General features: G+C 36.8%; 1 protein-coding gene across 2 annotated transcripts in view; it reads right to left on the reverse strand.

Moving 5' to 3' along the window:
* The window catches only part of RRAGD (Ras related GTP binding D), a 60,094-nt gene that overhangs the window by 23,786 nt on the left and 9,609 nt on the right, over nt 1-26,699 (reverse strand). For both annotated transcript variants that reach the window (XM_072642814.1, XM_072642815.1), the window contains one exon: nt 13,600-13,895. In XM_072642814.1, coding sequence (XP_072498915.1) covers nt 13,600-13,895 — 296 coding nt within the window. The remainder of the gene's footprint in view (nt 1-13,599; nt 13,896-26,699) is intronic.

Raw genomic sequence — 26,699 nt, forward strand, 5'->3', positions numbered from 1 at the left:
CAGGTCACTAATGTCTTTTTTCACAACATGATTAATACGGTAAAATGTGTTACATGACTGAACATGTATAACCTACTTCGAATTGCTTACTGTCTCAGGGAGGGCCACAGAGAGAAAATTTGGAACTCAAAGTTTGTTAAAAATGAATGTTAATCAGCAATATTGTGCAATGATCATCTATGAAAGACTTAGCTCTTCTCAGCAATACAATAATCCTAAACAATTACAAAAGACTTAAGATGGACAATGCCATCCACATCCAGTATTAATGCAGATCCAAGCACACTATTTTCACTTTTTTTCCTTTTTGTTTTTGTGGTTTTTCCTTTTTGTTCTCTTTCTTCTTTCACAACATGGCTAATGTGCAAATATATGCAAACATGATTGCACATGTATGACCTGTATCAGACTGCTTGTTATCTTGGGGAGGAGGGAGGGAGGAAGAGAGAAAAATCTGGAACTCAAAATCTTATAAAATATGAAGGCTGATGTTATCTTTACATGTAATTGGAAAAAATAAATGTTAATGACTGCACATATATAACCTATATCAAATTGCTTAATGTCTTAGGGAGGGGGGAAGGGAAGGAGAGAAAAAATTTGGAATTCAAATTTTATATAAGAAAATGAATGCTAAAAATTGACATTACATGTAATTGGATAAGATAAAAATACTATTTAAGAGGAAAAAGTGAATGCTAAAAATTGTCTTTATATGTAGCTGGGAAAAAATAAAATATTTTTTTAAATTAAAAAATAAAGACTGGTCACTAACTAAGCTAAAGAGCTTAGCTTCATGAAATGCATGTACTTTCAGGTCCTATTTCACATATTCTATTAATTTTGCAAAACTGTTCAGGATATTCTCTACCAACCCAAGAAATTTTCTAAAGACCCAAGGGAAAAATGGATTCGCTGAGATTCTGATCTCAAAATGGGTTTTATTATCCAGAGTGAGAATGCAAAAAGGAAACAAAATGTGCATGGTTTAGACCAGTGTGACTCAAACTGAGACCAGAGCAGGAGGCCTTTGCATAGCTGTTTGGCGACAGCTACTGGAAATGATTGGTTAGATGAACAAAGAGGGATACCTTTCAGTGTGGTTCCATGGCAAGGATATTGATATTAGTCACAGGACCTGAGTTCAAATCTGGCTCTGTCCTTACTTGTTTGACCTTTCTGAGCCTCAGTTCCTTCATCTGTAAAATAATAGGGTAACACTAAATGTCCTCTAAGGTCCCTTGAAGCTCTAGATCTATGATTCTTCCTTTTTTTCTGGATCTTTCCCATCCATGTTTTTACTCTTAGTTTTTAATAAAATGTGAAGGGAGCTGTTTGGGGTTTCAAAGATACTGAGCGAAAGGAACAGAACCAGGAGAACTTTGTACACAGCAAAAACCACAATGTATGAGAAATTTTTCTGGTAGACTTAGCCCTTCACAGCGATTCAAGGACCTGAAACATTCCCAATGGACTCTTGAGGCAAAATGCCTTCCATATCCACCGAAAGAACTATGGAATTGGATTGCAGAATGAAGCACAATATTTTCTCTTGTATTATGTTTTGTTTTGTTTTTTCATGGTTTCTCTCATTCATTTTAATTCTTCTATGTAACATGACTAAGGTGAAAATGTATTTAATAAGAATGTATGTGTAGGACCCATATAAGATTGCATACCAGGTAGGGAGAGGGAAATGAGAGAGGAGGGAGGGGAAGAAAATCTAAGACTTATGGAAGTGTTTGAAGAAAACTGAAAACAAATAAATTAATAAAAAAATTAAAAATAAGATAAAAGCATAAAAAAGGAAGATTAAAGTTGTAGGTCAGAGGGAAAGATGAGAGACAAGAAATGTGATGGAAACATTGGAGAACTGTCTGTCTACAGATGTTAACCTGAATTAGATATATTCCTCTTTTTCTCCCCTCCTACAGATTTGATATTTTAGAAATAAAAATATGATATCCAAAGTAAGCAGTTAAAGAATCTTTCTAACCTTCTGATTAAATTGAGAGTTGAGTAACTAGCTGGAACTATACCATAAAATTTAATGGGATGTTTAACTTCATTGTGGACTCTGAAACATAAAACAATGTTCATTTTTCTTTTTCGATGTATAAATATAACCTTTTATGAAGTAGCCTCTTCCACCATAAGATTAAAAAGAGATATGAAAAAAAGTCTCTTCAATCAACTACTGCACTCTTGGGACAACTTTAAAAAATAGGCATGCACTATGTTTTAAACACAACAGATTTTAGTTTTGTTGAACCAAGACAGGAAAAGCATGCCACATATAGACTAGACTAAGGATTTCTTTTTTTCTAACTGTCCCAGTTTATTAAAAAAAAAACAAAAAACACCTCAATGATAGAATAAATAGGGAAGAAAAAAGTTCTAGCTCCCAAACCCCAAGATCCCTTGCAAAATATAAGCAATCAAAGTTTATATTACTTTGGACTGCACTCATGTATAGTATGACTCCCCACTGGGACAGAGGGAAAAGAGGAGGAAGAGGAGGTGGAGAGAAAAAGGGAGGAGGGGAGAAGAGGAGATGCTTAAGCAATAGTTTAGAGGGCCATACATCTAGAGCTGGAAGGGACCTCCCCAGGGAGGTCTAACCTCATTTTATGATGAGGAAACTGAGGCCCAACTATAGACTAAAGATTTGTAACATTGTTTTTGCAACACATGGGGTGTCTGTTGGTTCATTGTTGTCCTTCGTTCTCAAAGAGGACCAAAATGACATCACTGTGTTAGAGGCAAGTTTCACTGTGTCCGACTGTGGCTGATCAGACCAACATAAGCTCAGAAAGCTCTACCACAGGTTGGGCACAAATAGTCTGTATGACCATTTGGGTGGATACTCTAAATTTGTGTATCCTGCATTTCCTTTGAGTTGTTTCAATTCTGCTTTGCTCATAGAACACAGCACCTTCTCTCATGTGGGCATGCCATGCTGAGCAATCCTGTGCCAATGTCTCCCAAGTCACACAATCAATTCCAAAGTTCTTAAGAAAGACCTTGAGAGTGTCTTTGTATCACTTCTGACCACCATGTGAATGCTTGCTCTGAGTGAGTTCTCCATAAAACAATCTTTTTGGCAAGCATACACTTTGCATTCCAATAACATGGCCAGCCCATTGGAGTTATGCTCTCTGAAGCATAGATTGAATGCTTGGCAGTTTAGTTTGAGCAAGGACCTCAGTGTCTGATACCTTCTCTTGCCAGGTAATCTTCAGAATCTTCCCAAGACAATTCAAATGGAAGCAATTCAGTGTCCTGGCATGGCCCTGATATACTATCCACATTTCACAGACATACAACAATGAGGTCAGCACAATGGCTCTGTAGACCTTCAGTTTGATAGTCAGTCTAATACCTCTTCTCTCCCATACTTTCCTTCAGAGCCTCCCAAACACTGAGCTAGCTCTAGCAATACATGCGTCAACCTCATTAGCAATGTGTACATCCCTGGAAAGTGCACTACCAAGGTAAGTGAACTTATCCACAGAATTTAAGACTTCTCCATTTGCTGTAACTGATGGTTCCACATACGGATGGTGTGGTGGTGGCTGATGGAGCACCTGTGTTTTCTTGGTGTTAATTATTAGGCCAAAATTAGCACAGGCAGCAGAGAATTGATCCATATTTTGTTACATCTCAGCTTCAGAGGTTGCAGTGAGTGCACAATCGTGCACAAGCAGGTGTCTGTAGCACTACTATAAAACTCACAAACATGTCTCAATTTTAATTCATTTTCATTTTTTTAAAGCTAAGAAGGCAGCACTGTGCAGAAGGAAAAATGCATTTGCTTTGAAATCAAAGTACCTGGTTTCAAATCCTGCCTGTGAGGCCTTGTACAAGTTACTTTACTACTCCTGGCATCAATTTCCTCATTTGTAAAATAAAGGCATTAGATTAGATGGCTTCTAAAGTCCCTTAAATATATGGTCCTGTCCTGTGTGGAAGCTTGAGGGGAAGAGAAATAGAGATGGAAGCGAGGAGAGAGGAGAGGAGAGGACAGGAGAGGAGAGGAGGGGAGGGGAGGGGAGGGGAGGGGAGGGGAGGGGAGGGGAGGGGAGGGGAGGGGAGGGAAGATGCTTAATAAATGTTTTGTTTTGTTTTTTAAACAGACCTATCTCAAAGCATATGTCTTGTCAGCTCTCTTGGAAAATCTTAAATATGCAGCAGAGTCACCATCTACAAAATGGGCAAAGCCAAAAACCACATTATAGAATAAAATCAGCATATGGAATGGCATCAGGAAGCCAATCAGGAAGTGAACCACTGAAGACAGGGGCAGCTCCAAGGTGGGACACATGCTGAGTAACTTGCCCTTCAGTTATGCAGAAATCACTGTTCATGTTGTCAAAATCAACTCTTTACAACCCCACAGAGGCTACAGAGAAAACATAATTCTGTGAAGATGTTTTCTCTGTGGTTTGCTTTTTTTTTTATCTGGCAATACTGTGATTATGAATAATTCACACACATACAAAAAAACTAAAATGAGTGTCTGACTGAGCAGTGGTTTAAAATAATAGAAATATTCCACTTTTTGCCACTTTGATTCTTGTTCCCAAGATTGGTTTTTAGTAGTTATAGTCACAAAGAAACTAATGATCATTTGAGCTTCATCTATTATCTACCAAGATGTCTTGGATAGGATCTCAAACAGGTCACTTTATTATTCATTATCATTAATATAGGACAAATGTCAAAATATTTTCCCTAAATTTCCAATTTTCCTTTTAAAATGTAATTTACAAAAGGGATGGTTACTTTAGGGAACAAATTCTAACCTAAACTTCATGAAAAAAGCCTTTAGGAACTCTATGTTTATTCTTACCTTCAAGTAATATGAAAACTAAACCTGATTATTTTCTGTTAAAAAAAAGGTCTGCCCAATCCAGTTCCCCATTACTACAACTACTACAGCTATTACTCATAGCTGCCATTTCTATATCACTTACTATGTGCCGGGCACTATGCTAAGAGTCTTATAATTATTATCTCATTTGATCATTTGTTTTCCTATGGCCCACAAGCTAAGAATGAGCTTTACATTTTTAAATACAACAAAACTTTATCATAAGATGTAAAAACCATTTTTAACTTGTGGACTGTACAAAAACAGGCAGTGGCAAGATTTGGTCTCATGGATCACAGCTTGCCAGCCCCCTATCTAGGGCAATGTAAACTGAAAATCTTTATCACAAACATCCCCAAACAGGTTGGTGGGAGAAACAATATTTGATTTAAAGTCAGACTATCATAAATGAATACTCAAATGACCTTCAATTTCTTCAGTACAGAGAACTCCCAGTATGGAAACTCTCTTTCACACATCAGGTAGGGGGAAAGGAATAACTAAATCAATCCATCAGAAGGAAAACATCACAATGAACCAATGCTCGGAAACTGTCTCCACTGCAACCTATCTATGGCTCAGTAAAGTATGATAGCAGAAACACTGCTTGAAAGTAACTTGGTGTTCCTCATTTTACAGATGAAGAAACAGAAGCTAAGGGAGGCCCATTGGCTGGAAATGAAGAGGAGTGCTTTGTTTTTGTAGTTCAGTCATTTCAGTCATGTCCAGTTCTTCATGACCCCATTTGGGATTTTCTTGGCAAAGATACTGGAGTACTTTGCCCTTTCTTCTCCAGCTCATTTTTCAGATGAGGAAAGAAGGCAAACATGACTGGCCCAGGGTCACATAGCTAGTGAGTGTCTGAGGTCAGATTTGAACTGAGGAAGATGAGCCTTCCTTATTCCAGGTCTGGCACTCTAGTCACTGTACCACTTAGCTGCAAGGGCAGTAAAAGTAATGCCAATTATAGTGGAAATTAAGAGGTGAATGAGACAGGAGACCTCTCCAGCCCCTCCTTTACTTCAGCACACAGTGGGACTACTATACTACCATCATATCTTAAAATTCTGCTTTTAGCCCACTTGATATGTAAGAGACAAAGAACACACCCAAGGACCAGTGTTATCATAGAAGAACTCACTAAGAAATCTGGGGTCTCAAGGAAGATAGCTATTGACACCATCCATGTTCTTAAGACTTCACAGATGCCTTTCTAAGCAATGAATAGATCTCCTGCTTTAATCTCAAGAAACCAATTTAGTGCCTCCTCTGCCTCTAGGTTCTTTCTCAGTCTGGACCAATCGTTGACAAATCCATGTTAGGAGATATGTTTTTCTTTTTTAGAGGACTGGGGTGTTATTCAGGGCGCCAGAGGAGGGAAGGAAGGAAGGAAGGAAGGAAGGAAGGAAGGAAGGAAGGAAGGAAGGAAGGAAGGAAGGAAGGGGAAGGGAAGGAAAGGAAAGGAAGGAAAGGAAAGGAAAGGAAAGAAGAAAGAAGAAAGAAGGAAACAAAGAAAGAAAGGAGGAATGAAAGAAGGAAGGAATAGAGGAGGAAGGAAGAAAAGAAAGAGAGGGGGAAGGAAAGAAAGGAGGATGGAAAAGAAAGAAAGCTCCTTATGTAGTTATGTGTCTATCTTCCAGAATTTACACAGAAAATAAAACATGCAGGCAAAAAGAGAAAAACCAGTGGTAGTAAGAATTCTCTAGAACTGGGAGGCATGGGCTGTTAGAGCCTCACTCTGAAGAATCCCCTGCCCTTCACCCCAGTCAAGAGGAAGTCCTGTGTTAGCAGAAGGCCTCATGACAGGTTGAGACAAACAGCTACTCCTTCCTCAAGGCACGTGAAGAGGACAATAAACTCCAAATTAATTGGACCTTTAGGTATGCCAGGATTATTCAGCAATGGGTAATTTAGCAAGGGTTTAAACTCCTTTGGCTCTAGAGACAACAAGAGGCTAAGAAATGAACTGTTCTTCCAGTATATTTCTGTCTTGGGAGAAAAATCATGTCCTGGAAGAATTCACTTATCTTGTAAGGGGAAGCCTTCTCCTTTGAGAAGGTAGTTTCTAATAATAAACTAAGGAACATTATTAAGATGAAGAAATTTTAATTCTGATATCAGCACCCTGAGGGGACCATGGTATGGATTATTTGGATGCAACCAGGTAGTACAATGGATAAGAGTGTTTCATACAAAGTCAGGAGTTTGAATCCTTACCTTAGATACCTAACTGAATGGCCCTGGGCAAGTCATTTAACCTCCCTCACATTTAGTTTCCCCATCCATAAAAATAACATTGCCTACCTCTCAGGGTGGTGGCAAGGGCCAAAGGAGAGAACATGCTGGCTTTCCAAAACTTAAAGAGATATGTAAATGTTAGATATTATTATTACTTCTCATTTAAATTATATCAAGATCTTCAAGGTCAGTCTGCATCTGATTACTCTATGACTAATCCGCCTCTTTGTTATTCTCCATAGCAGAAGATGACATTCATTGTTAAGGATGTCTGACCCTGATGTATGACAAGTCAAGGGAGAAAGGGCAGGAAGAGTAGAAATCTTATCTATACTATCCATTTCTTCTGACTACAAGCCAAGGAAAGGGCTGATTCAGCTCAATAGGGCATCACCTAATGTTCTTTAGAACCAGTCCTTGGGATGCTGGAGAACAGTTTCTTGGCTATGTCTGCAGCGAGATTATGGAATTCCCTCCTCTGGGGGGTTGGCAGATTCCCATTTGTTTGGACTATTCTTGCTTGAAATATGATCTCTCCAAATCCCTTCCTAACCCTGTGGGGTCTGGGATTTGTTTAAGGAAGGATAATTCATAGATAAGGTATTCATTGGGCCTAGATAACAGGGATTTTAAAAATTGTTTAGCCATGAAAAAATTACCTTCCAGAAAACCACTGAAAATGTTCACCTCAATAACCATGTATTTACACTTAAAATTCATGGAGATAATGTGGTATAATGGAAAGAGCATGTATAAGGAATGGGATCTGGATTCAAATTCTGGCTCTGCCATTGACTATGTCAGGGGTGGGGAACTTGCGGCCTCAAGGGCAGTTTTGATTCAGTCAAAAGGCTGCACTTGAGGACCTAGAGAGCCACATCTGACCTTGAGGTCACAGGTTCCCCACCCCTGGACTAGGTGCACAACTATTGGCAAATCCCTTAACTTCTCTGGGCTTCAGTTTCCACCTGTAAAATGAGTATAACTACCTTACCTCCTCCACATGGCTGTGAGGGAAGCTCTTTGTAAATATTAAAGTATGATAAATGCCATTTATTATTAAGTGCTGCACTAAAATCAGACTTCCGGGTGGCTCTTGCTTTCCTGAAGCTAAGGAAATCAACTCCTTAAATGAACTGGGGCAAATCTTTCTTTTGAGAAAGTCTAACTTTGTAGATAAGAGGCTTGGAGTCAGGAAGACTATGGATTAGAATCCTGCCTCAGAAATTTATTATAAGCTTTGAGACTGACATTGGGAATGTCATTTAACCTCTCTCAGCCTCAGTTTCCTCACCTGTTAAATGGACATAACAGCCCCTACCTCACAGGGTCGTTCTTAAGAGCTAATTTGTTGCTTGTGTGCTCTCTTCTCTGTGTGTGTGTATGTGTACACACATATACACATACACATTTTTATTCTTCTACCTAAAATGTAATGAAATGCATGATTTATTGCTACTTATATGTCCCTGGGCAAATTAGTTACACAATCTGAACCTTGTTGCTGCATGCTACAGATCACTGGGCCCTTCCATCTGCCCCACATCATTCCTTCTGTTGGACTGTGAGATCCTTGAGAGCAGGGACTATCTTACTTTTCTATTTGTATCTTCAGGGCTTAGCACAGTTCACAGTTAAGTACTTAATGAATACTTTTCCTCTCAGTGATTCATTCATTCCTTTTATCTTCATCCCAGGATCTATACTAGTTCTATAACTCATTTCTGGCTTCCCAAAATCTCTTGGCTGGTCATGTCATCTAGAAAGATCACTGAGTCTTTAGGAATACATTTGAAACACTATATAGATGTATGATCTTACTCTTATCAAGTCCACCATGGGGACTAGACAGGGAAATCTCTTAAAGACACCCAAGAAAATAAGAGCGTTCATTCCACTTCTCCTAACAAGGGCTATGGGGCTTGGGAGTCTTCAGTGTTTGGGAAGAGCTCTGAACTACCCACTGCCAAGGATGGTACCAGTGAAAGCCACAAATAGAACCAAAAACCCCATGACATACTTTACCCTTACCACACACTACTTCATTCTGTAACCCCTGCTTCACCTCTGAAGAGACATAGCAACTCTTTGACTGCTGGCTGTTGATGTTGGTCGTGAACTATTTTCTCCCCTTCAAAACTCAGGAGCTGCCTTGACTTTATGTGATGAAACAGCCCTGTACATAGTGAAATTATATTATCATTGTGGCCACTCCCTTCAATCACACTGATCACAGTCCACGCAGGCCAGCTCATCCTATGTAATTCTTGTCTATATCCTCTTGAAATCTACTAGAAGGGGTTGACCCATGGGGGAGGGGCTTCTTAAATCTTTCTTGATAATGGTTGGATATTGATGGGGTCTGTAGGCTTTCCATCAGTTATTCCTCCTTCTTACTGAGACTGCTTTTCTTTTACAACTATGCATTTCTCTGATAGCCTTTACACCACTTTTGTGTAATTCCTTGTTTGTAATGCCTTCCAACCTCCTCGTACATAAGATAGATCTCTAGATACCCCTTTAGATGATTCTCAATTTTTATTCTTTTGAGATGGTAGTATCCCTTGATGCAGTCATCCCTGGAAGAACAATGGTATTTTAAAAATGAGTCTTGGCTTCAGGGAGAAACTTGGGGATTTTTTTTTAAATGCAATTGGCTCTCTCCTCCTCTTCCAGTTGATTCTGGGTCCACACACTATTCATTCATCTGAAGTGCCTATTTAATATATACACATACATACACAGATATATATATATGTATGTATATATATATCTTATACTAATGGATCACATCTCTGGTTGTCCATCCAACTGCACATCACAGTCTGGACACTAAAAATTCTACATCCACTTGATTTTTCCTGGTGTATAGTTAAGTTGAAATCTTTTGATTTGTTGTGGATTTCATTTAGTAGGCTCTGCAGTATTTGACACCTGAAATCAGCAAAATGTCACCTGCAAACAAGAACATCTAGAGATTTACATTGAATCCCTGTTTGATTTGGACTCAGTTCTGAGTCCATAAAGTCCATGAAGCTTGCTTCATGACAGTGTCAAATATCTTTGGTAAACACATAGAAACCTCATATTACTAAACAGCCATTGAATAGCTCTATATTGTTTTTTGTATGATCATGACATGAATATGGGAGGCACCATATTGGAGAAGTGTCAGATTTTTTTGTAGTCTTCAAACAGTAAGCACACTGGAATTTTATACTATATCTGACCCTTTTAATCAATTATGATTGTAGAGATGTGATCTATGTGAAATGCCACTCATGAAAGCTTGCCATATCTTCATCAAACATGTCCTTGAAGCTTGATATTAATAATCAGATGGTCACTAAACAGTTATATATGTTGTTACATATTTTAAGGAATCCTGTATGATTATGACATGAACATAGAAAGCATCATACTGGAGAAGAGTAATTTTTTTGTAGTGAACAAACAATAAGCACTGTGGAATCTTGTGATCTGATCGTTTCAGTCAATTATGATTGTAGAGATGTGGTCTACTACGAAATATCACTTGTAAAAGTATGTCTTCAATGCTGATATAGATTATTTTCAAGATAATATTAGTAAGTAGACATATGGAGTTCTTAACATAAAAGTTATTGATATTCCCTTCATTGAATTTTGGTAAAAAAAAATAGTCTTTGTTTTTTCCTATATTTTTGGCATTCTCCATTCTTCATACACTTTGAGAATCAATCTCCCAAAAACCTTAAAACTTTGACTTTTTCAGTTTGATCTCACTACTTTTCCCATCTTTGTTTTCTTTAGTATCAGTTCCACTTCCTCAAGCAATTCACCCAAGATTGTGATGTTGGAGTCCAAATGTGGCTTGCTGTACTGTCATTGATGGGGGAAAATGTTTATTACAAAAATGTTTATACATTTTTCCATATTTTGTCTGTTGTCTTTCTTCCAGTTCTATCCTTAAATGCCCATGAAATTACTTTTCTTATTTTGAGTTCTCACTAAATTTCTTTAAACTTGTTTATCCCTCCACTGCTTCTCACTTTTGTGAAACAATGCTACTGATAATTTTCCTTCTCTATTAAATTCAACAAATTAGTTTCTATCTTTAACTGATGTTGACTTTGGTTGCCATTTCTTTCTTCTTGTCAAAGAAACCAAGTGCTTGCTGGCTAAGATTCAATCTAGGCTTTTTTGATCTCTTCATTCTGGCAAATAATTTATACCAACTAAACTTCAGGAAATGGTTAAACTTGTATTAATGTCTGCTTCTTCATCTACTCACTTTTTGCAATCAACTACTTTTTAAATAGGCCAAGTGAGAAATATTTTGATGGCATGGCATGTCTTTTCCCCCCCTCATTTTTCATCTTCTAGATTTTTGTCAATTTTGATCCTAGCTCTAACAAGTTAGTTGGTGGCCACAGTGCCACCAACTTAGTAAATGTTTGTCAATTGGTCTGACCAAACACAAACAGTTTATTGGGAATGATTTCCACTTCAGTTAGAAATTGTTTCCCTTAATAAAATATAGTTACTTTTGTTTACTATTTAGCTCCTGCCATATCCAGTATCTCAATCATTTTCTTAAAATATTCATGTTGTATGAGTATGATGCTTTTGTGTTGTTTTGAAACCTTTCACCTGAGACATATTTTCCAAGATAATTTTCACCATCCTCTCATATGCCCATGTTTTCATACTAAAGTATATGTTAATCTAATTTGGAGAATCATATCTAGTTTTCTCACAGAATTTCTCTACATCTTGATTTTTTGTGATAGATGTTCATGCATAAACTGCAGTTATTTTTGTGGGGGTCTTTTAGCAAATACCTGTACTGATACATGTAGAGATATCCAAATGTCCCATGAATTTTTTTTTCTTTTGAGTATACAATCGAATCAATTCCAAACACTACCTCTCCAAGGAGTACCTGCAAGTCATCTGTCCCTTTAGCTGCAACTTCTTTTTGTCTTTTGCTTTCATTTAAAGGGAAAATTTAAAGATTAATTAGATTCAGTGCCTCCAGTCTACCTGTTGGGCACTGACCTCACATTTAATTTATCAACAACTGAATTAATATTTCTAGATGGTCTAAAAACAGAAATCTTATCCCTCTCAGCCTTCTTTTCTGCCATTCTGTTGCTGTCACTATAGAAGAAGGGGGCTGGCAAGGGACCATTTTGTATTTTTCTTGGGTTTCACTGCCTTGAGAGATGACAACTTTTTTCCTGGGGCTCAGCTTCAGAGTGAGGAGGGGCTCATTAACAGCAGAACAGACACATGGGGATGAATTTTTTAGCTACAGCTTTGCATGATATAACCTGCCAGAATATGTACTCTCCTGGTACAGTTTTCAAAATCCCAGAAGATTCCTTGACACATCATGATGAGCACCACAGTAGAACTTTCCAGGGACGGAATTAAGCAACTCTAATGGCTTGCTAAGGTAACTGAAATCCTTGGTGATTCTTAGTTAAGGCATTATGTTTTCAAGAATCCTTGTTTAAACAGAACTAGATAACCACTAAGGCTGAACTTATTAAGTGATAGGTCATTAACAAATAGCTTAGTTTGCTCAGAAAATGGAACCAAAACACATATCCTATCTAAAAAGGGAAAATGTACAGTGATATATTTCAGGAATGTAGTGTGTGTGGGGGGGGGGATGACATGTTTTGGGAAATAGAATTTTGTTGGGGTAATGTTTGAGTATTTGTTGGGTAATATCTATTGCATCAAAAAGAAATACAAAAAGAAAAATAGCTACAATGAAAATTTGGGTCCTGAAGAAAGGGCATGGGAGAAGTTACTTTTGATTGAGGGTAAGAAGAGAAGAGAAAAATTGGGAGCACTACTATGGAGTTCTACAGAGGAGGGCCCTGCACAAAATGAAGGGCATGATGAAAGATCATGTTGTTTGCCAAGACATAGTACTATATTTCAATCCATCTTAATAGAGTGGGCTTTTGTGGGCTATTTGTTATATTATTCAGTTGGAAAATGCATTCCAGGTTTCAAAGGACCAAATTAAAATTTAACTTTTAGGATGTACTCCCATCTGTAAGTGGGGTAGTGTAGCTTTCACAGGTTAATATGCAGCTCTGACAGAGCTATAACTTGGAATTTTTGTACCAGAGATGTCACAAATTGAACTCAGGGCAAGTGGCAGAAAATACATCCTCAAATCAACTATAAAAGCTGGATATTGTTAGGGAGAATACTGATGAGACAAGGTGAGTATCAGGATGGGGCCAGCTTTGGGAATCACTTACCTGGCATTCAGTAGAGGAAAAGAAGTGGGATATCTGATACCTTCCTATTTTATATAAATCTTCTTGATAACTAGGCACAAAGGCTAAGCCCTATTGTTTCTACAGTACTTATGAACTGAAAAATGATTTCAGTACACTCTCAATTTGGTACTTTGGAGCAAAACTCCAATCACTCTATCCTAGTTATGGCTCTGAGTGCTAACCTTAGATCTTTAACTTTACCTGGGAATCGATAACAAATATCAGTGCTCCTGTGCCCCTGAAGATCATCTCATAGTCAAACGTAGGGTCAAAAAAGTCAATTTGACCTGGAAAATCCCAAATCTGAAAGTTAACAAAGGAACTGTTGGAGACATCTTCTCGGCATATCTTATTAGTGCTCTCCAAGAATAGGGTTTCATTGGGTGACATTTTGTGAAAGACAACTTTCTGGATAGATGACTTGCCACTTCTCCTCAGTCCCATAAGCAGAATCCTTGGCTTCACTTCGGTACTGAAGGGATCACTGAAGTCCAGAACTGAAGAAACCACAAAATAAAAACGAGAGTGAGATACTTTCACAGTGGTTAATTAGAAGAGTTTCACTTCCATTTCAAATGTGATTCATGAGTCCCACTCTTTCCTACTTTGGTTTCTCTGAATGCTATGCTAAGACTGACCATGCTTGCTGCTTTGAGCTAACATCCAAAATGCCTTTCAAACATTCCTCATTCATCCTTACCACATCCCTGTCTCAAAAAGAGGAGAGTTTGCATTACTATTCCTATATCATAATTGAAGAATCTGACACATTAATAAAAAGGGGCTTGTAAATAGTCATTCAATCAATAAGCATTTATTAAGTGTCTACTATGTGCCAAGCACATGGTGCCTTGAGTCCATCAGGCATAGTGCGCTAAGCATTAAGGATACAAAAAAAGCAAAAAACAGTCTCTGCCCTTGAGGTGTTCTTACTCTAAAGGGGGAAACAATATGCAAACACACACGTGTGAAAAAGCTACACACAGGACAAATAGGAAATAATTAACTGAGGGATGGCACTAGAATGAAGAGAGACTGGGAAAGACTTCCTGTAGAAGGTTGAATTTTAGCTGGGACTGGAGGGAAGGAAGGGAAGTCAGAAGTCACAAAGAAGAAAGGCATTCCAGACATGGGGGACAGCCAGAGAAAATGTCAAAAGTTGAGAGATGGCGTGTCTTGTTCAAGGAAATGTAAGGTTGTGCTTGAAACAGAATCTAAGCCCTTTGTACTTATTTCACACTTAGTGTTTTAGATCTCAAAATAGTCTTAGCTACATATGCAAGAGATGCCTTAATTGTTCATTAGCCACTGTCCGTAACCCTGTAGATTTCTAGCCAATGTTTATCAATCAACAAGCATTTATCAAACATTTACTATGTGCCAGATACTATATAAAACACAGGGAATTCAACAAAAAAGTCGTTAGTGCCAGCTATCAAAGAGATTACATTCTAATCAGTAAGACAACCTGCATACAACATACATGCAGAGAAAATGGATGGTTATCTTGAAATTTGTCAACAAAGTCTTCTTTTGGTAGACCACAAGCAACACTAATAGCAAAGCACTTAGTCTCTGTGCTAAGTGCTGAGGATACAAAGAAAAAGCAAACAGTGCCTGCTCGAAAAGAGCTTACATTCTAATGAGAAGACAACACATGCATAAATAGTATATATAAGATACATGCAGAGTAGATGGAAGGTCACCTTACAGTCAATCAATCACTCAATCTATAAACATTTACTAAGTGCTTTCTGTGTGCCATGCTCTGTGTTGGTGAATGCTAAAGATACAAATAAAGACACAAAAAATAACAATAAGAATCCCTGCTCTCAAGAAGCTTACATTCTGGTGGGAATTCCCCAGTAGCTAAGACTACAAACAAGTGCCTGGCAAATGGGTGGGAAAGTTGGTAATCTTATTTGGAGCACAGAGGCAAATTTTGGAGATGATGACCCTCTTCCAGGTATATGTTGCTTATGTTCTATTTTATCAACTACAGTTCAGCATTAGTAGAAAATTTTTACTGAGTGGGAAAACTTTTACTACCAAAGATCCTTACTTGTTAAAATGTATAAACTTCAAAAACTGACTTTCCCCTTCTCTCTATGTCCTATTTCTCCCTAGCCTTATACACAATGAACCACCAGGAGAGGCTTGGTTTCTTGATTGCATAACATGGAACTGCCCACAGCAGACTCCAAATATTCTTAACCCAGTATTGCTTGAGTTAAGGAACATCCCAATCCCATTATATTACTAATTTCAGTAATCTTCTATTAGGATTTCTCTGGTTTGGCTCAATTGTCAAATAAAGAGTAGGAGGCAGGAACTTAAAAAGACAGGGATCCAGCTGTGCTGGATTCATTTATCTAGACTTCAAAGGCTATGAATAGACATTTTTAACAGGAAGAAATACAAACTATCAAAAGCCATATAAAATGCTTTAAATCACTAACAATTATAGAAATTCAAATTAAAACAACTCTGAGGTACTTCCTCTAGTCCATCAGATTGGCAAAGTTTGACTCCCCCAAAATGGAAAATGACCCATTGGAGGGGTTTGTAGAAATACAAACATTACTGCACTGTTGGTGGAACTGTAAACTAGTCCAGCCATTCAGAAAAGTAATTTGGAAGTATGCCCAAAAAGCTACTGAACTGTGCATATCCTTTGACCCTATGATACTGCTACTATGCTACAAAGAGATCAGAGAAAGAGAAAAAATGTCTCCTGTGTAAAATCTATACATATATATATATTATATGTGTATGTGTACATATAGGTATACATAAGTTTACATATATATCACATCTCTTTTTGTACTGGCAAAAAATTGGAAACTGAGAGGATGCCCAATAATTGGGAATGACTGAAAAAGTATTGAATGTAAATGTGATGGAGTATTACTGTGCTGTAAGAAATGATGAAAGGGATAGTTCCAAAAAGATCTGGGAAGACTTATATGAACTGATGCAAAGTGAAATGAGCAGAGCCAGGAGAACAAGCTACACAGTAACAGAAATAATCAACTTTAAAAGACTTAGTAACGGATCAACATAATGACTTGTATGAACTGACGCAACTTAAAGTGAGCAGGACTAGAGTACAAGAGTAACAGCATTGTAAAGGTGAACAATGAAAGACTTGGGAATTTTGATCAATACAATCATCAACTACAATTCCAAAGGACTCATGATGAAGCATGATAGAGACTCAGAGTGCAAACAGAGGAATATTATTGGCGGGGGAGGGGCAGGGACAATAAGGGAAGTCTTTTGCTCAACTACACATTTGTATCAGGTTCTATTTTTTTGCTTTCTCAATGAGGAGGCTGGAGGTGGGGAAAGAGAATACAGATTTGAAAATAAAATGAAATTTGAATTTAGAATAAAAAGTCCACTTCAAAGGATTTGTATTAATTTTAAACTTTATGATTATACTACCCCTCTGCTCTGATGCAGTCTTTCTGATCATATTTGTTCACTATATATGAGGATCAATTTAGAGTATAGCAGGATAGGAAGGAGACTTTTTAAAAAAAAATAAAAGAAAAACATGGATACCACACTAGTATTTTCTTTTTTTGCCACTGGTTTTTTCCTTCCTTCCCTCCCTTATCTGTTGCAGTCAAATCCTCTAAGCCTTTCCTTGACTCAATTGTCAAATAAAGGGGAGGAGGCCTGAACCTAAAGAGATAGGGCTCCAGCTGTGCTGGATTCATTTCCCTTTCCCTTTTCTTTTATTTATATTTTAATTTCACATTTTTTTTCAAAACTGATTTTTAAGAGTACATGTTGAGATTTGGTAAAAACAAAAAAATTCTATATACTTTATGTTTTAAAATATATATATATCATTTTATAATTTTGGCATTTGAACCTGGGATACAAGGGGGTGAACTGAAAAAACTTGTATTCAAACCAGACAGGAGCAAATGAGAAATAATTATGAAGGTAGATGGATCTATTAATACTCATACTTCAATATTTCTTTTTTAAAATGAATTTTAATTGTCACCTTTTGCTTTTACATATCCCCTTCCCTTCTCAGAGAACCATCTGTTATGATAAAGAATTTTAAAAGCAGTTTAGCAAAACTAATAAATAAATATATCAGAAAAAATCTTACAGTATATATATTCTACACCCACAGTCACCTCTGCCAAGATAGTGGAAGTACTCCTCAATTATTTCAATGGATCTTAACATATGGGTAACCTCCTATGTATAGCTCCATGAACTTCACATGTTTTTTCACCTTGTGATGATCTTAAGCATTGCTGGAAAGACAGTCTTGATACATATAAAACAATCAGAGAACAATCAAATATAAAATCAAAAAACTAAAATTAATATAATTAAGGCTGAGTAAATTATTTTATGAATATAATGGAATTCTGTGCCATAAGAAATGAGAAAAGATATAATTTCAGAGAACCCAGAATACTATGTTGCAGAACAAAGTGAGCAGAACCAGGAGGGGGGAAAACCATATAAAGGCAACAATACAGTTAAGAAAAGCAACTTTGAAGGATGTAAAAGCTTTGCTCAAAACTGTCTCCAGAAAACCTAGAATTGCATTAACCATCCCCTAACAGAGAAGTGATGGACACAAGTTAGCCATGAATTTTTGAACACGACCACAGTATGGATTTGTTTTGCTTTACTATTACTAGTTACAAACTTTCACTACCCCCTTCTTACTCTAGATTAATTGGGGGGAAGGTGAGAAGAGAGGGGTAGAAGCTAGCAGTTATACAAAAAAAGGATCCATTGCAACATTTTAAAAATGCACTGAAGAGAACAGGTCAAACAGAATAATTGTGAATGTAACATGGAGAATTTTATTATACATTTTAAAAAATGCAAGTGATACAAATAGTCGCAGTTTCACATAGAATTCTTTTTGTGTCCTATGTATGGAAAAGCTCTTTTTTTAAAGTTTGGAATTTAAAAATTGTTTCAAAAGAACAAGATGCCTGATAAGTGTGTTGAGTTCAGGAAGGAAGGGGGTCAATGCCAAACCCTGCGTCTATGACTTCTGGTCCCAGCACACTATCTGGCATGTAATAGATGATTATTAACTAATGGACTAATAAGTCAAAATGAAAATAGGAAAAATGAAAACAAATTTCCTATAAAATAATTCATTTCAAAGATGGATGTTTTTTGAATGATTTTCATTTCCACTTAAAAAAGAAAATATTAGTTATTTAAAAGTTTATCATAAAGACATGATTTCTGCAGATTATTTTCTCATGGGTAACAATTTTTCCTATCCCCCCTTATCCTCCTGTTATTTAAGAAGAAGCCAGAAATAGAAGAAAGAGAATAATTAAACAAAAGAGTAGGCACAAGGAACACTACTGATGTCAAGGTGTACAAGCTGATTTGCAGGGTCCCTGTTTATGACATGTGGTATTTGGCAGGGTGCCTAAGGTGTGGTATCAGTGAACCATTCCTTTTCAGGAAGATCTAAATTCACAATACTAAAGTTTAGCAATATTGCCTGAAAGGATCATGTCTAATACTTAAAGCATCCTGTTTCCTTATTTCTTCAGCTGAAATAGTACATGAGATCTCCCACTTCCCTTTTCTTCCTCTCACTTCCAGTACTGAATTTATGTTATTATTCACTCACATCAAAATCATCACAAGCTATACATCAATAGCACAGTGAACTGAGAGGGAGTGGGGCAACAAACCATAACCATGGGAAACAGAAAAGGAAGGATTGGCAGGCAGCAATTAAGCCGGTATCTATCCTTTTTTAATTAATGGAGATGAGATTTATCAGTAAAATTCCAAAGATGCTAACATCACTGAAAATCTGCCACTTTCCCCTTATACCTGAGCTCAGCTGAATGATTAATCAATCAATCAATTAACATTTATTAAGAACCTCCTATGTGCTAGGCAATATACTAAGTGTTGAATATGCAAAAAGAGGCAATTTATTAAGAACTTACTCTGTGTAGCAATATACTAAGTGCTGGATATGCAAAAAGAGGGAAAATACATTCCTTGACCTCAAGGAACTTATAATCTAATGGGGAGACAATATAAAAACAAGAATGTACAAAGCAAGCCATATATAAGAAAAATTGTGAATAATTAACAGAGGGAAGGGAGCTAGAATTAAGAAGGGCTGAGAAAGGTTTCCTATAAAAGATGGTATTCTAGATGGAGCTTAGAGGAAGCCAGTGAGGTCGACAGCCAGAGTAAAGGATGGAGAGCATTCCAGGTACAGGGGATGGCCAGAGAAAATGCCCTAAGAGTAGGGATAGTTTCTTGTTTGTGGAAAAGCCAAGTGGCCAGAGTCACTAAGTCAAAGAACATATAAGAAAGATTAAGGTCTAAGGAGACTGAAAAGGTAGGGAGCTAAGTTACAAAGGCAGCTAGGTGGTACAGTGGACAGAGAGCCAGACCTGGAGTCAGGAAGACTCAACTTCCTGAGTTCAAATCTAGCCTCAGACACTCACTAGCTGTGTTGACTTCAGACAAGTCAATTAACCCTTCATCTGTAAAATGAACTGGAGAAGCAAATGGCAAACCACTCCAGTAATCAAGATTGCCAGGAAAAATGTCAACAATGTCAGATATGTAGATGATATATTATTCTGAAGGCAGAAACTGAATGAAGAGTTAAGAATCCTCTTGATGAAGGTGAAAGAGGAGAGTATAAAAACTGGCTTGAAGTTTAACATTAAAAAACTAGGATCATGGTTATGGGTTCCAGCACTTCCTGGCAAATAGAAGGAGAAGAAATAGAAGCAGGACCAGATTTTATACTCTTGGGCTCAAAGATCACTGCAAACAGTGACTGCATGAATTTAAAAGATCCTTTTTTCCTTGGAAGGAAAGTTATGACAAATGTGGATAGCATACTAAAAAGCAGAGACATCACCTTGCCAGAGTTCTGTATAGTCAAAGGTAAGTTTTTTTCCAATAGTAACATATGACTGTGAGATCTGGACTATAAGGAAAGCTGAGTGCCATAGAATCAACACTTTCAAATTGTGTTGGTCAAGACTTTTGAGAGTCCTTTAGACAGTCATGAAATCAAATCAGTCAATATTTGATTAATTCAGATATTCCTTGGAAAGACAAATACTGGAGCAGAAGTTTAAATACTTTGTCCATATAATGAGAAAACAGGACTCATTAGTAAAGACCATGATGTTGGAAAAGATTGAAGGCAAAAGGAAAAAGAGATGACAGAAGATGAGATGGATAGACAGTGTCATGGAAGCAATAAACATGACCTTGGACACACTTTGGGAGATAATGGAGGATGGAAGGGCCTGGCATGCTTTGATCCATGGGGTCGTGAAGAATCAGACACGACTGAACAGCAACAACCTCAGAGATCATTGGTTCCAATGTTTTCAATTTATAGATGAAAAACTGAAGACCAGAAAGGTCAAGCAAATTCTACAATGTTACACAAGTAGTAGGTAGAAAAGAGGGTTTGAACCTAGAACTTGTCTCAGATCTAGCATTTTACCACTATACTGGGAAATAATAAGACCAGAACATCATTAATAAAAGTCAATCTCATTTGGTCTATGCTAGACATATACACATTCACTTTTCTCCCATTAAATAAAATAGATATTGAAATTTTAAAATCTCATAGCTTGATTACACACATAGAAGTTTCGTTGTTTGGTATGTCATCAAAAACATTCAAAGTTATCCACAATATCCAGTGTTTTTTAAGTATTCTAGATCAAGATAGCTCCCAATTTTCCTCAGTCATCAAGCAACCAGTTTTAGATTCCTATAAAATTCATTTGGTCATTCACCATGACTGACCCTGGTGCTGCATAGACAGATGGTCCTCAATAAATATTTATTAGCTGTGGGGGTATATAAGATACTGCCCATCAGAGTCTGAGCAACCTTGAATCTCAGAAAACAATCTGTCTCTTAATAGGAATATAGACAGGGGTTTATGTAGAGAAGGAAATGAAACCACTAAATCTCAAAATCTCAGTCATAAAAAGATGTGTGTATGTGTATGTACACACATATACATTTTTAGATGCACACATATACATACACACATTGGGAGTTCACACTGAAATCTTTTTACTAATAAGGGTATGTAACCAAAAAAGCTTGATGTCCATTGGACCAGAGAATGCGGAGTAAGGCCTAGTGATCCAGAAGACACAGAGAGAAGGCAGATAGCAACTGGCCCAGTGGTTCTCAGGACACAACAGCAGAGCAGATGTTAAGACCAGGTGGTCTATATGGTAAGGTATCCAATTATGCCAGAGTACAGAAGGGAAATGAATTTGATATACAAACATACCTCCTTCATTGTGAGACAAAAACATAACCCTTTGACATTGAACTATTTGATGCTGCCATCGGTAATGAGAGCTTTTTTTTTCCCCTGGGTCAGTATCTGTGGCTACTAAGAAGGATGTGGCTACTAAGAAGGATGTGGCTACAGGGTGAACCAAGGGAGTTCCTAGGAAAATGGTAGAAGGGTCAGGCTACAGACAAGGCCTGCAGTATCCTGGAAAAAAGCTACTCCTCAAAGGTATGGCTCTTAGACATGCGTTCTGGGGCATCTGTCTCTGCCTGAGGAAAGATAGAATCATTTTGTGGTGGAGAGGGTCTCTTCCACTTTGCTCATGCCATTTTCTGCCTCTTCCTTGGGGCATCTTGCTGCTTTGGCTCAGCTGTCTTGCCTTCCTGCGAATCAGAGTTGGTGGTGGTGGTGCTGGTGCCATTGAGGCCATGTCTTTACTTTAATGCTAAAAATTCACTTCCCAGAGAGGAATTGTGACAGACAATAAAAACAAACAGTGGTCTGTCCTACTGTGGCAAAGTGGCACATCAATTCCCATCAATTTCTTTCTCTTTGCTTGAGTGACCTACAGCTAAAATTTCTGTGTATTGATTCTGTGGCCTGTAGAAAGGAAGAAAAACATTGGAAGAAGTTTCTATTCACATCTTTTATTTTCACACCCACCAATAAAAAAGTGCAACTCCAAGAAAGTCTTCTGTTCTTTGACTATGGTAATTCATTCAACCTTTGGAGGTAGTTAAAATCTCTTGGTTATCAGTAATTCTTTAAACCAACTAACAGTTATTGATAATGAAAAAGGTAGGAATAATGAAAATAAAAGGAGCCAAAGTATAGTAAGAAAGATAGGAGTGAAAGGAATAATGCACCTCCAAATTTCATACTATATTATAAGGCAGTAATCATCAAAAAACCATTTGGTATTGGTTAAAAAACAGAAATGCAGATCTATGGAACAAATCAGACAAAGATGAATCAGAAATAATTAAATTCAACAACCCATAGTTCAATAAACTCCCAAACATAAAATTACCTAGAAAAGAATTCTCCATCTGATAAGAACTGCTGGAAAAACTGAAAAGCAATCTGGCCCAAATTAGGCTTAGTCGAACTATTTTACACCACATTCCAAAAACTCAAAATGAATGTGACTTGGACATTAAAGATCATGCCATAAAAAATATTTGTAAGAGAAGTAGATCATAATATCTTTCTCAGTTATGGGTAGGGGTGAATCCTTATCAGTGAACAGTCCATAAATATTCATTAAGAACTTGTGATGTACCAGGTACCAGGCTAAACACTGGGATTAGAAAAAAAGATAAAAACAGTCCCTGCACTCCAGGAAATCTGAAGACAACCTCAAAAATAACTAGTTACAAAGGAGATAGATACAAAGTAGAAAAAATAACTAGTTACAAAGGAGATAGATACAAAGTAGAAAAATGACTAGTTACAAAGGAGATAGATACAAAGTAGACAAAATGACTAGTTACAAAGGAGATAGATACAAAGTAGAAAAAATGACTAGTTACAAAGGAGATAGATACAAAGTAGACAAAATGACTAGTTACAAAGGAGAGAGATACAAAGTAGAAAAAATGACTAGTTACAAAGGAGATAGATACAAAGTAGAAAAATGACTAGTTACAAAGGAGATAGATACAAAGTAGAAAAATGACTAGTTACAAAGGAGATAGATACAAAGTAGAAAAATGACTAGTTACAAAGGAGACAGATACAAAGTAGACATAAGACAGCCTGGGGGAAAGGCAATAACAGCAGCTTCAGAGACCTGTAAAGACTTGTCTGGGATAAAGGCAATTATGAAAGATTAAATTGATAATTTTGATTACATGGAATTGAAAAAAGCTTTTGTGCCTACAAAATCAATGTAACTGGGATAAGGGAAGTGATTACTAGGAAAAAAGGTTTGTATTATCTTTACTAAGTGTATGATATTCAAGATATATAGACAACTAAAAGAAATATTTCAGAGCACGTTATTCCCTAATAAGTAGCCAAAAGATATAAATAAATGTTCCTCAAAAGAAGTGCAAATTATTAAATATCCAATGAAAGAATGTTTCAAATTACTAATAAAAGAAATGTAAATCAAAACAATGCTGAAGTCTCATTTCATACCAAGCAAATTGGCAAAGATGATAAAAGATGGAGAAATGCTCATTCTTGGAGGGGCTATGGAAAAACAGGCACAGTAAAGCATTATTGGTAGAGCTGTGAAGTGGTACAACCATTCTGAAAAGAAATCTGGGATTATACAAATAAAGTGACTAAAAGGTCCACACCCTTCAACTCAGAGATTCCACTGCTAAGTATACATCATAAGGAGGTAAGTGATAAAAAGAAAGATCCCAAATACACCAAAATATTTAAAGCAATACTTTTTGTGGTAACAGAGAACTAGAAACAAACTAGATGCTCATCAGTTGAGTAATGGCTAAACACATTGTGGTATGTGAAAGTAATGGAATATTGCTAGGCAATAAGACACTTAGAACATGATAAATACAGAGAAGCATGGAAACAACTTATATCAATGTATATGGAGTAAATAGAATTTGAAAAACAATAAACATAATGACCAGTTACTTCATTGGTATCCAACCTTTGGGAGTTTTCTTGGCAAAGATACTGGAATGATTTATCATTTCTTCTCCCAACTCAATTTACTGACAAGGAAACTGAGGCAAACAAAGTTAAGTGACTTGCCCAAGGTCATATGGCTAGTTGAGGCCTTATTTGAACTGAAATATTCCAAACTCCAGGCCTGGCACCCTATCTACTTTACCAACCTAGCTGCCCATATATAATGACTACAATAATACAAATGGAAAAAAAAAAACAACTGAAGTGAAATATTGTGAAATTACAATGATTGAGCTTGGCCTCAGTAAAGAGATATGAGAAGATACCTTTGCACAATGGAAAGACAATGGGTGTAGAATACTGACTATCATGTTAGACTTTTTTGATATGTTACTTAAGTTTTCCAGAATGTTTTTTCCCTTCCTTCATTTGTACTTTATTATGAGGTATGGCTCTGTGAAAAGGGGTGGAAGAAGGGAAATACTCGTTTTATAAGGAAAATAAAATTATATTTTATAGATAAATAAAATAGACATTTATTTTTATAAAGAAAACATTGTCATTCAAATGATCTTCCCCCTTCAAATCTCACACTGTACTTTTTTTCTAATGCTCTAGTGCACTCACATAATATTTTGCATTGTCTTCATTTGTCTTATCTCTCTCTTACATTAGATTTATAGAAGATTTTGACTATTTTTCAAAATAAACTTTGTGTCTATTCCAGTACCCAGTACAGTTTTTTACATAGAAGGTACTTCATTGTTTCAGAATGAATGAATTAATGAATGAGCCCTAAGAAGAGAAGAAAAAGAAAGGGAAAGGGAAAAGGGGGAATGGCAGGATAAGAATGCAAAGGAGAGAAGGAACAGGAAGGGAAGAGCAAGAGGAAGGAAGGAGGAAAGACAAAAAAGAAAAAGGTATATATGGTGTGTGTATGGGGAAAGCCTAAGAGTGTCCTCCCTCGCTCTCTCAATTACTACAAGGAAGCACCTTGACAGAGGATATTTAACCTTCTGGTGTAATCCTTACTTACTTGCCTAAAAGCATCTGGCAGGATTTCTAGTTCTAATTCTGTGATTTGCTCAAAGTCAAGTCAAGTCAAAAGTCAGAGCCAAGAACACAAACTGTTACTGCTTTTTCTATCTACTACATTACATTTCCTATGTTCTAATAGCAAAACTGTGAAAGTTCCTTAAGAGTTTAAAAGTGAAAAGTCAAAGGCCAAGGATATGTCTGATGGCGTATTATTAAAGATTATATCTTAGAGGAAAAGATGTTCTCCTCTAATGAAGCACATTGCACATTTGTAAGGTACAGACTGACTGAATTAATGAATCAATCACCCCACCCCACATAGAGTAACCTCAGTACTTAAAAATACTGCTTGTGAATCAATCAAAGGCATAAATTAGGTGAGAAAAGACTTTAGTTAATTTGGAAGGAATGAAATCCATTGGAGGAAATGAAATGACATTGCACATATACACACACACATACTACATATATATACATACACATACATATATACATACATATACATTATATATACACATACATATATACATACACACATTTATAGAAATATATATAGATATATGTTAGTACTGGCTGAAGGGACTTGTGCATGTCCTGTGGGACTTATATAAAAACATCAAGCCAATTCAGAACCTGACCATTCAATAGTACCTCTGTAGTGGAAATAATTCTATCCAAAACTCTGAAAAGGAATCATTTGGGGCAGGGGACAGGGAGCGGAGAGACCCTCAATCTCTTCCCTACCCTGTCCTTGACCATAGAAAGACCTTGAAAACTTCAAAAGAATGGAAGATTAAGGACTGCCAAAAAGTGTCCTATCAGGGTCCCTGGAACAGCTGTTGGCAGAGGGCTGCATGTTGACTGGGAGCAGAGGACAAATCAGGCACACTGAGAAAAGGCAGCTTCAAGATTCTAAAAGGAGCCCAGCAGAATGTCACACCATACTTTTTTATGAAGGAGAACTTCATCAAGACTCCATGAGGAGAGAAAAGAACTTATCTGGAGCATACCATTTTCTCTTTTTTTGTTGTCTTTTGTTTCCTATGGCTTTTTCTTTCTGTTTTGATTCTTCCTTCACAACTTGACTAATGTGGAAATATGTTTAATATGATTGTATATGTATAGCCTATATCAGATTGCATGCCATCCTAGGAAGGGAGCAAATTTTAGAACCCAAAATCTTATAAAAGTAAATGCTGAAAACTAAAATTAATTAATTAATTTTTAAAAACCCCAAAGGATGGAAATAAAAAAAAGAACTTTTCTGGTTCTAATAATCAAAAGTTGCAAATTTATCCCTTTGCCACATGAGCTTTGTGAGCTTGTA

This window comes from Notamacropus eugenii, chromosome 2 (genome assembly GCF_028372415.1).
Source record: "Notamacropus eugenii isolate mMacEug1 chromosome 2, mMacEug1.pri_v2, whole genome shotgun sequence".
Classification (NCBI taxonomy): Eukaryota; Metazoa; Chordata; class Mammalia; order Diprotodontia; family Macropodidae; genus Notamacropus; species Notamacropus eugenii.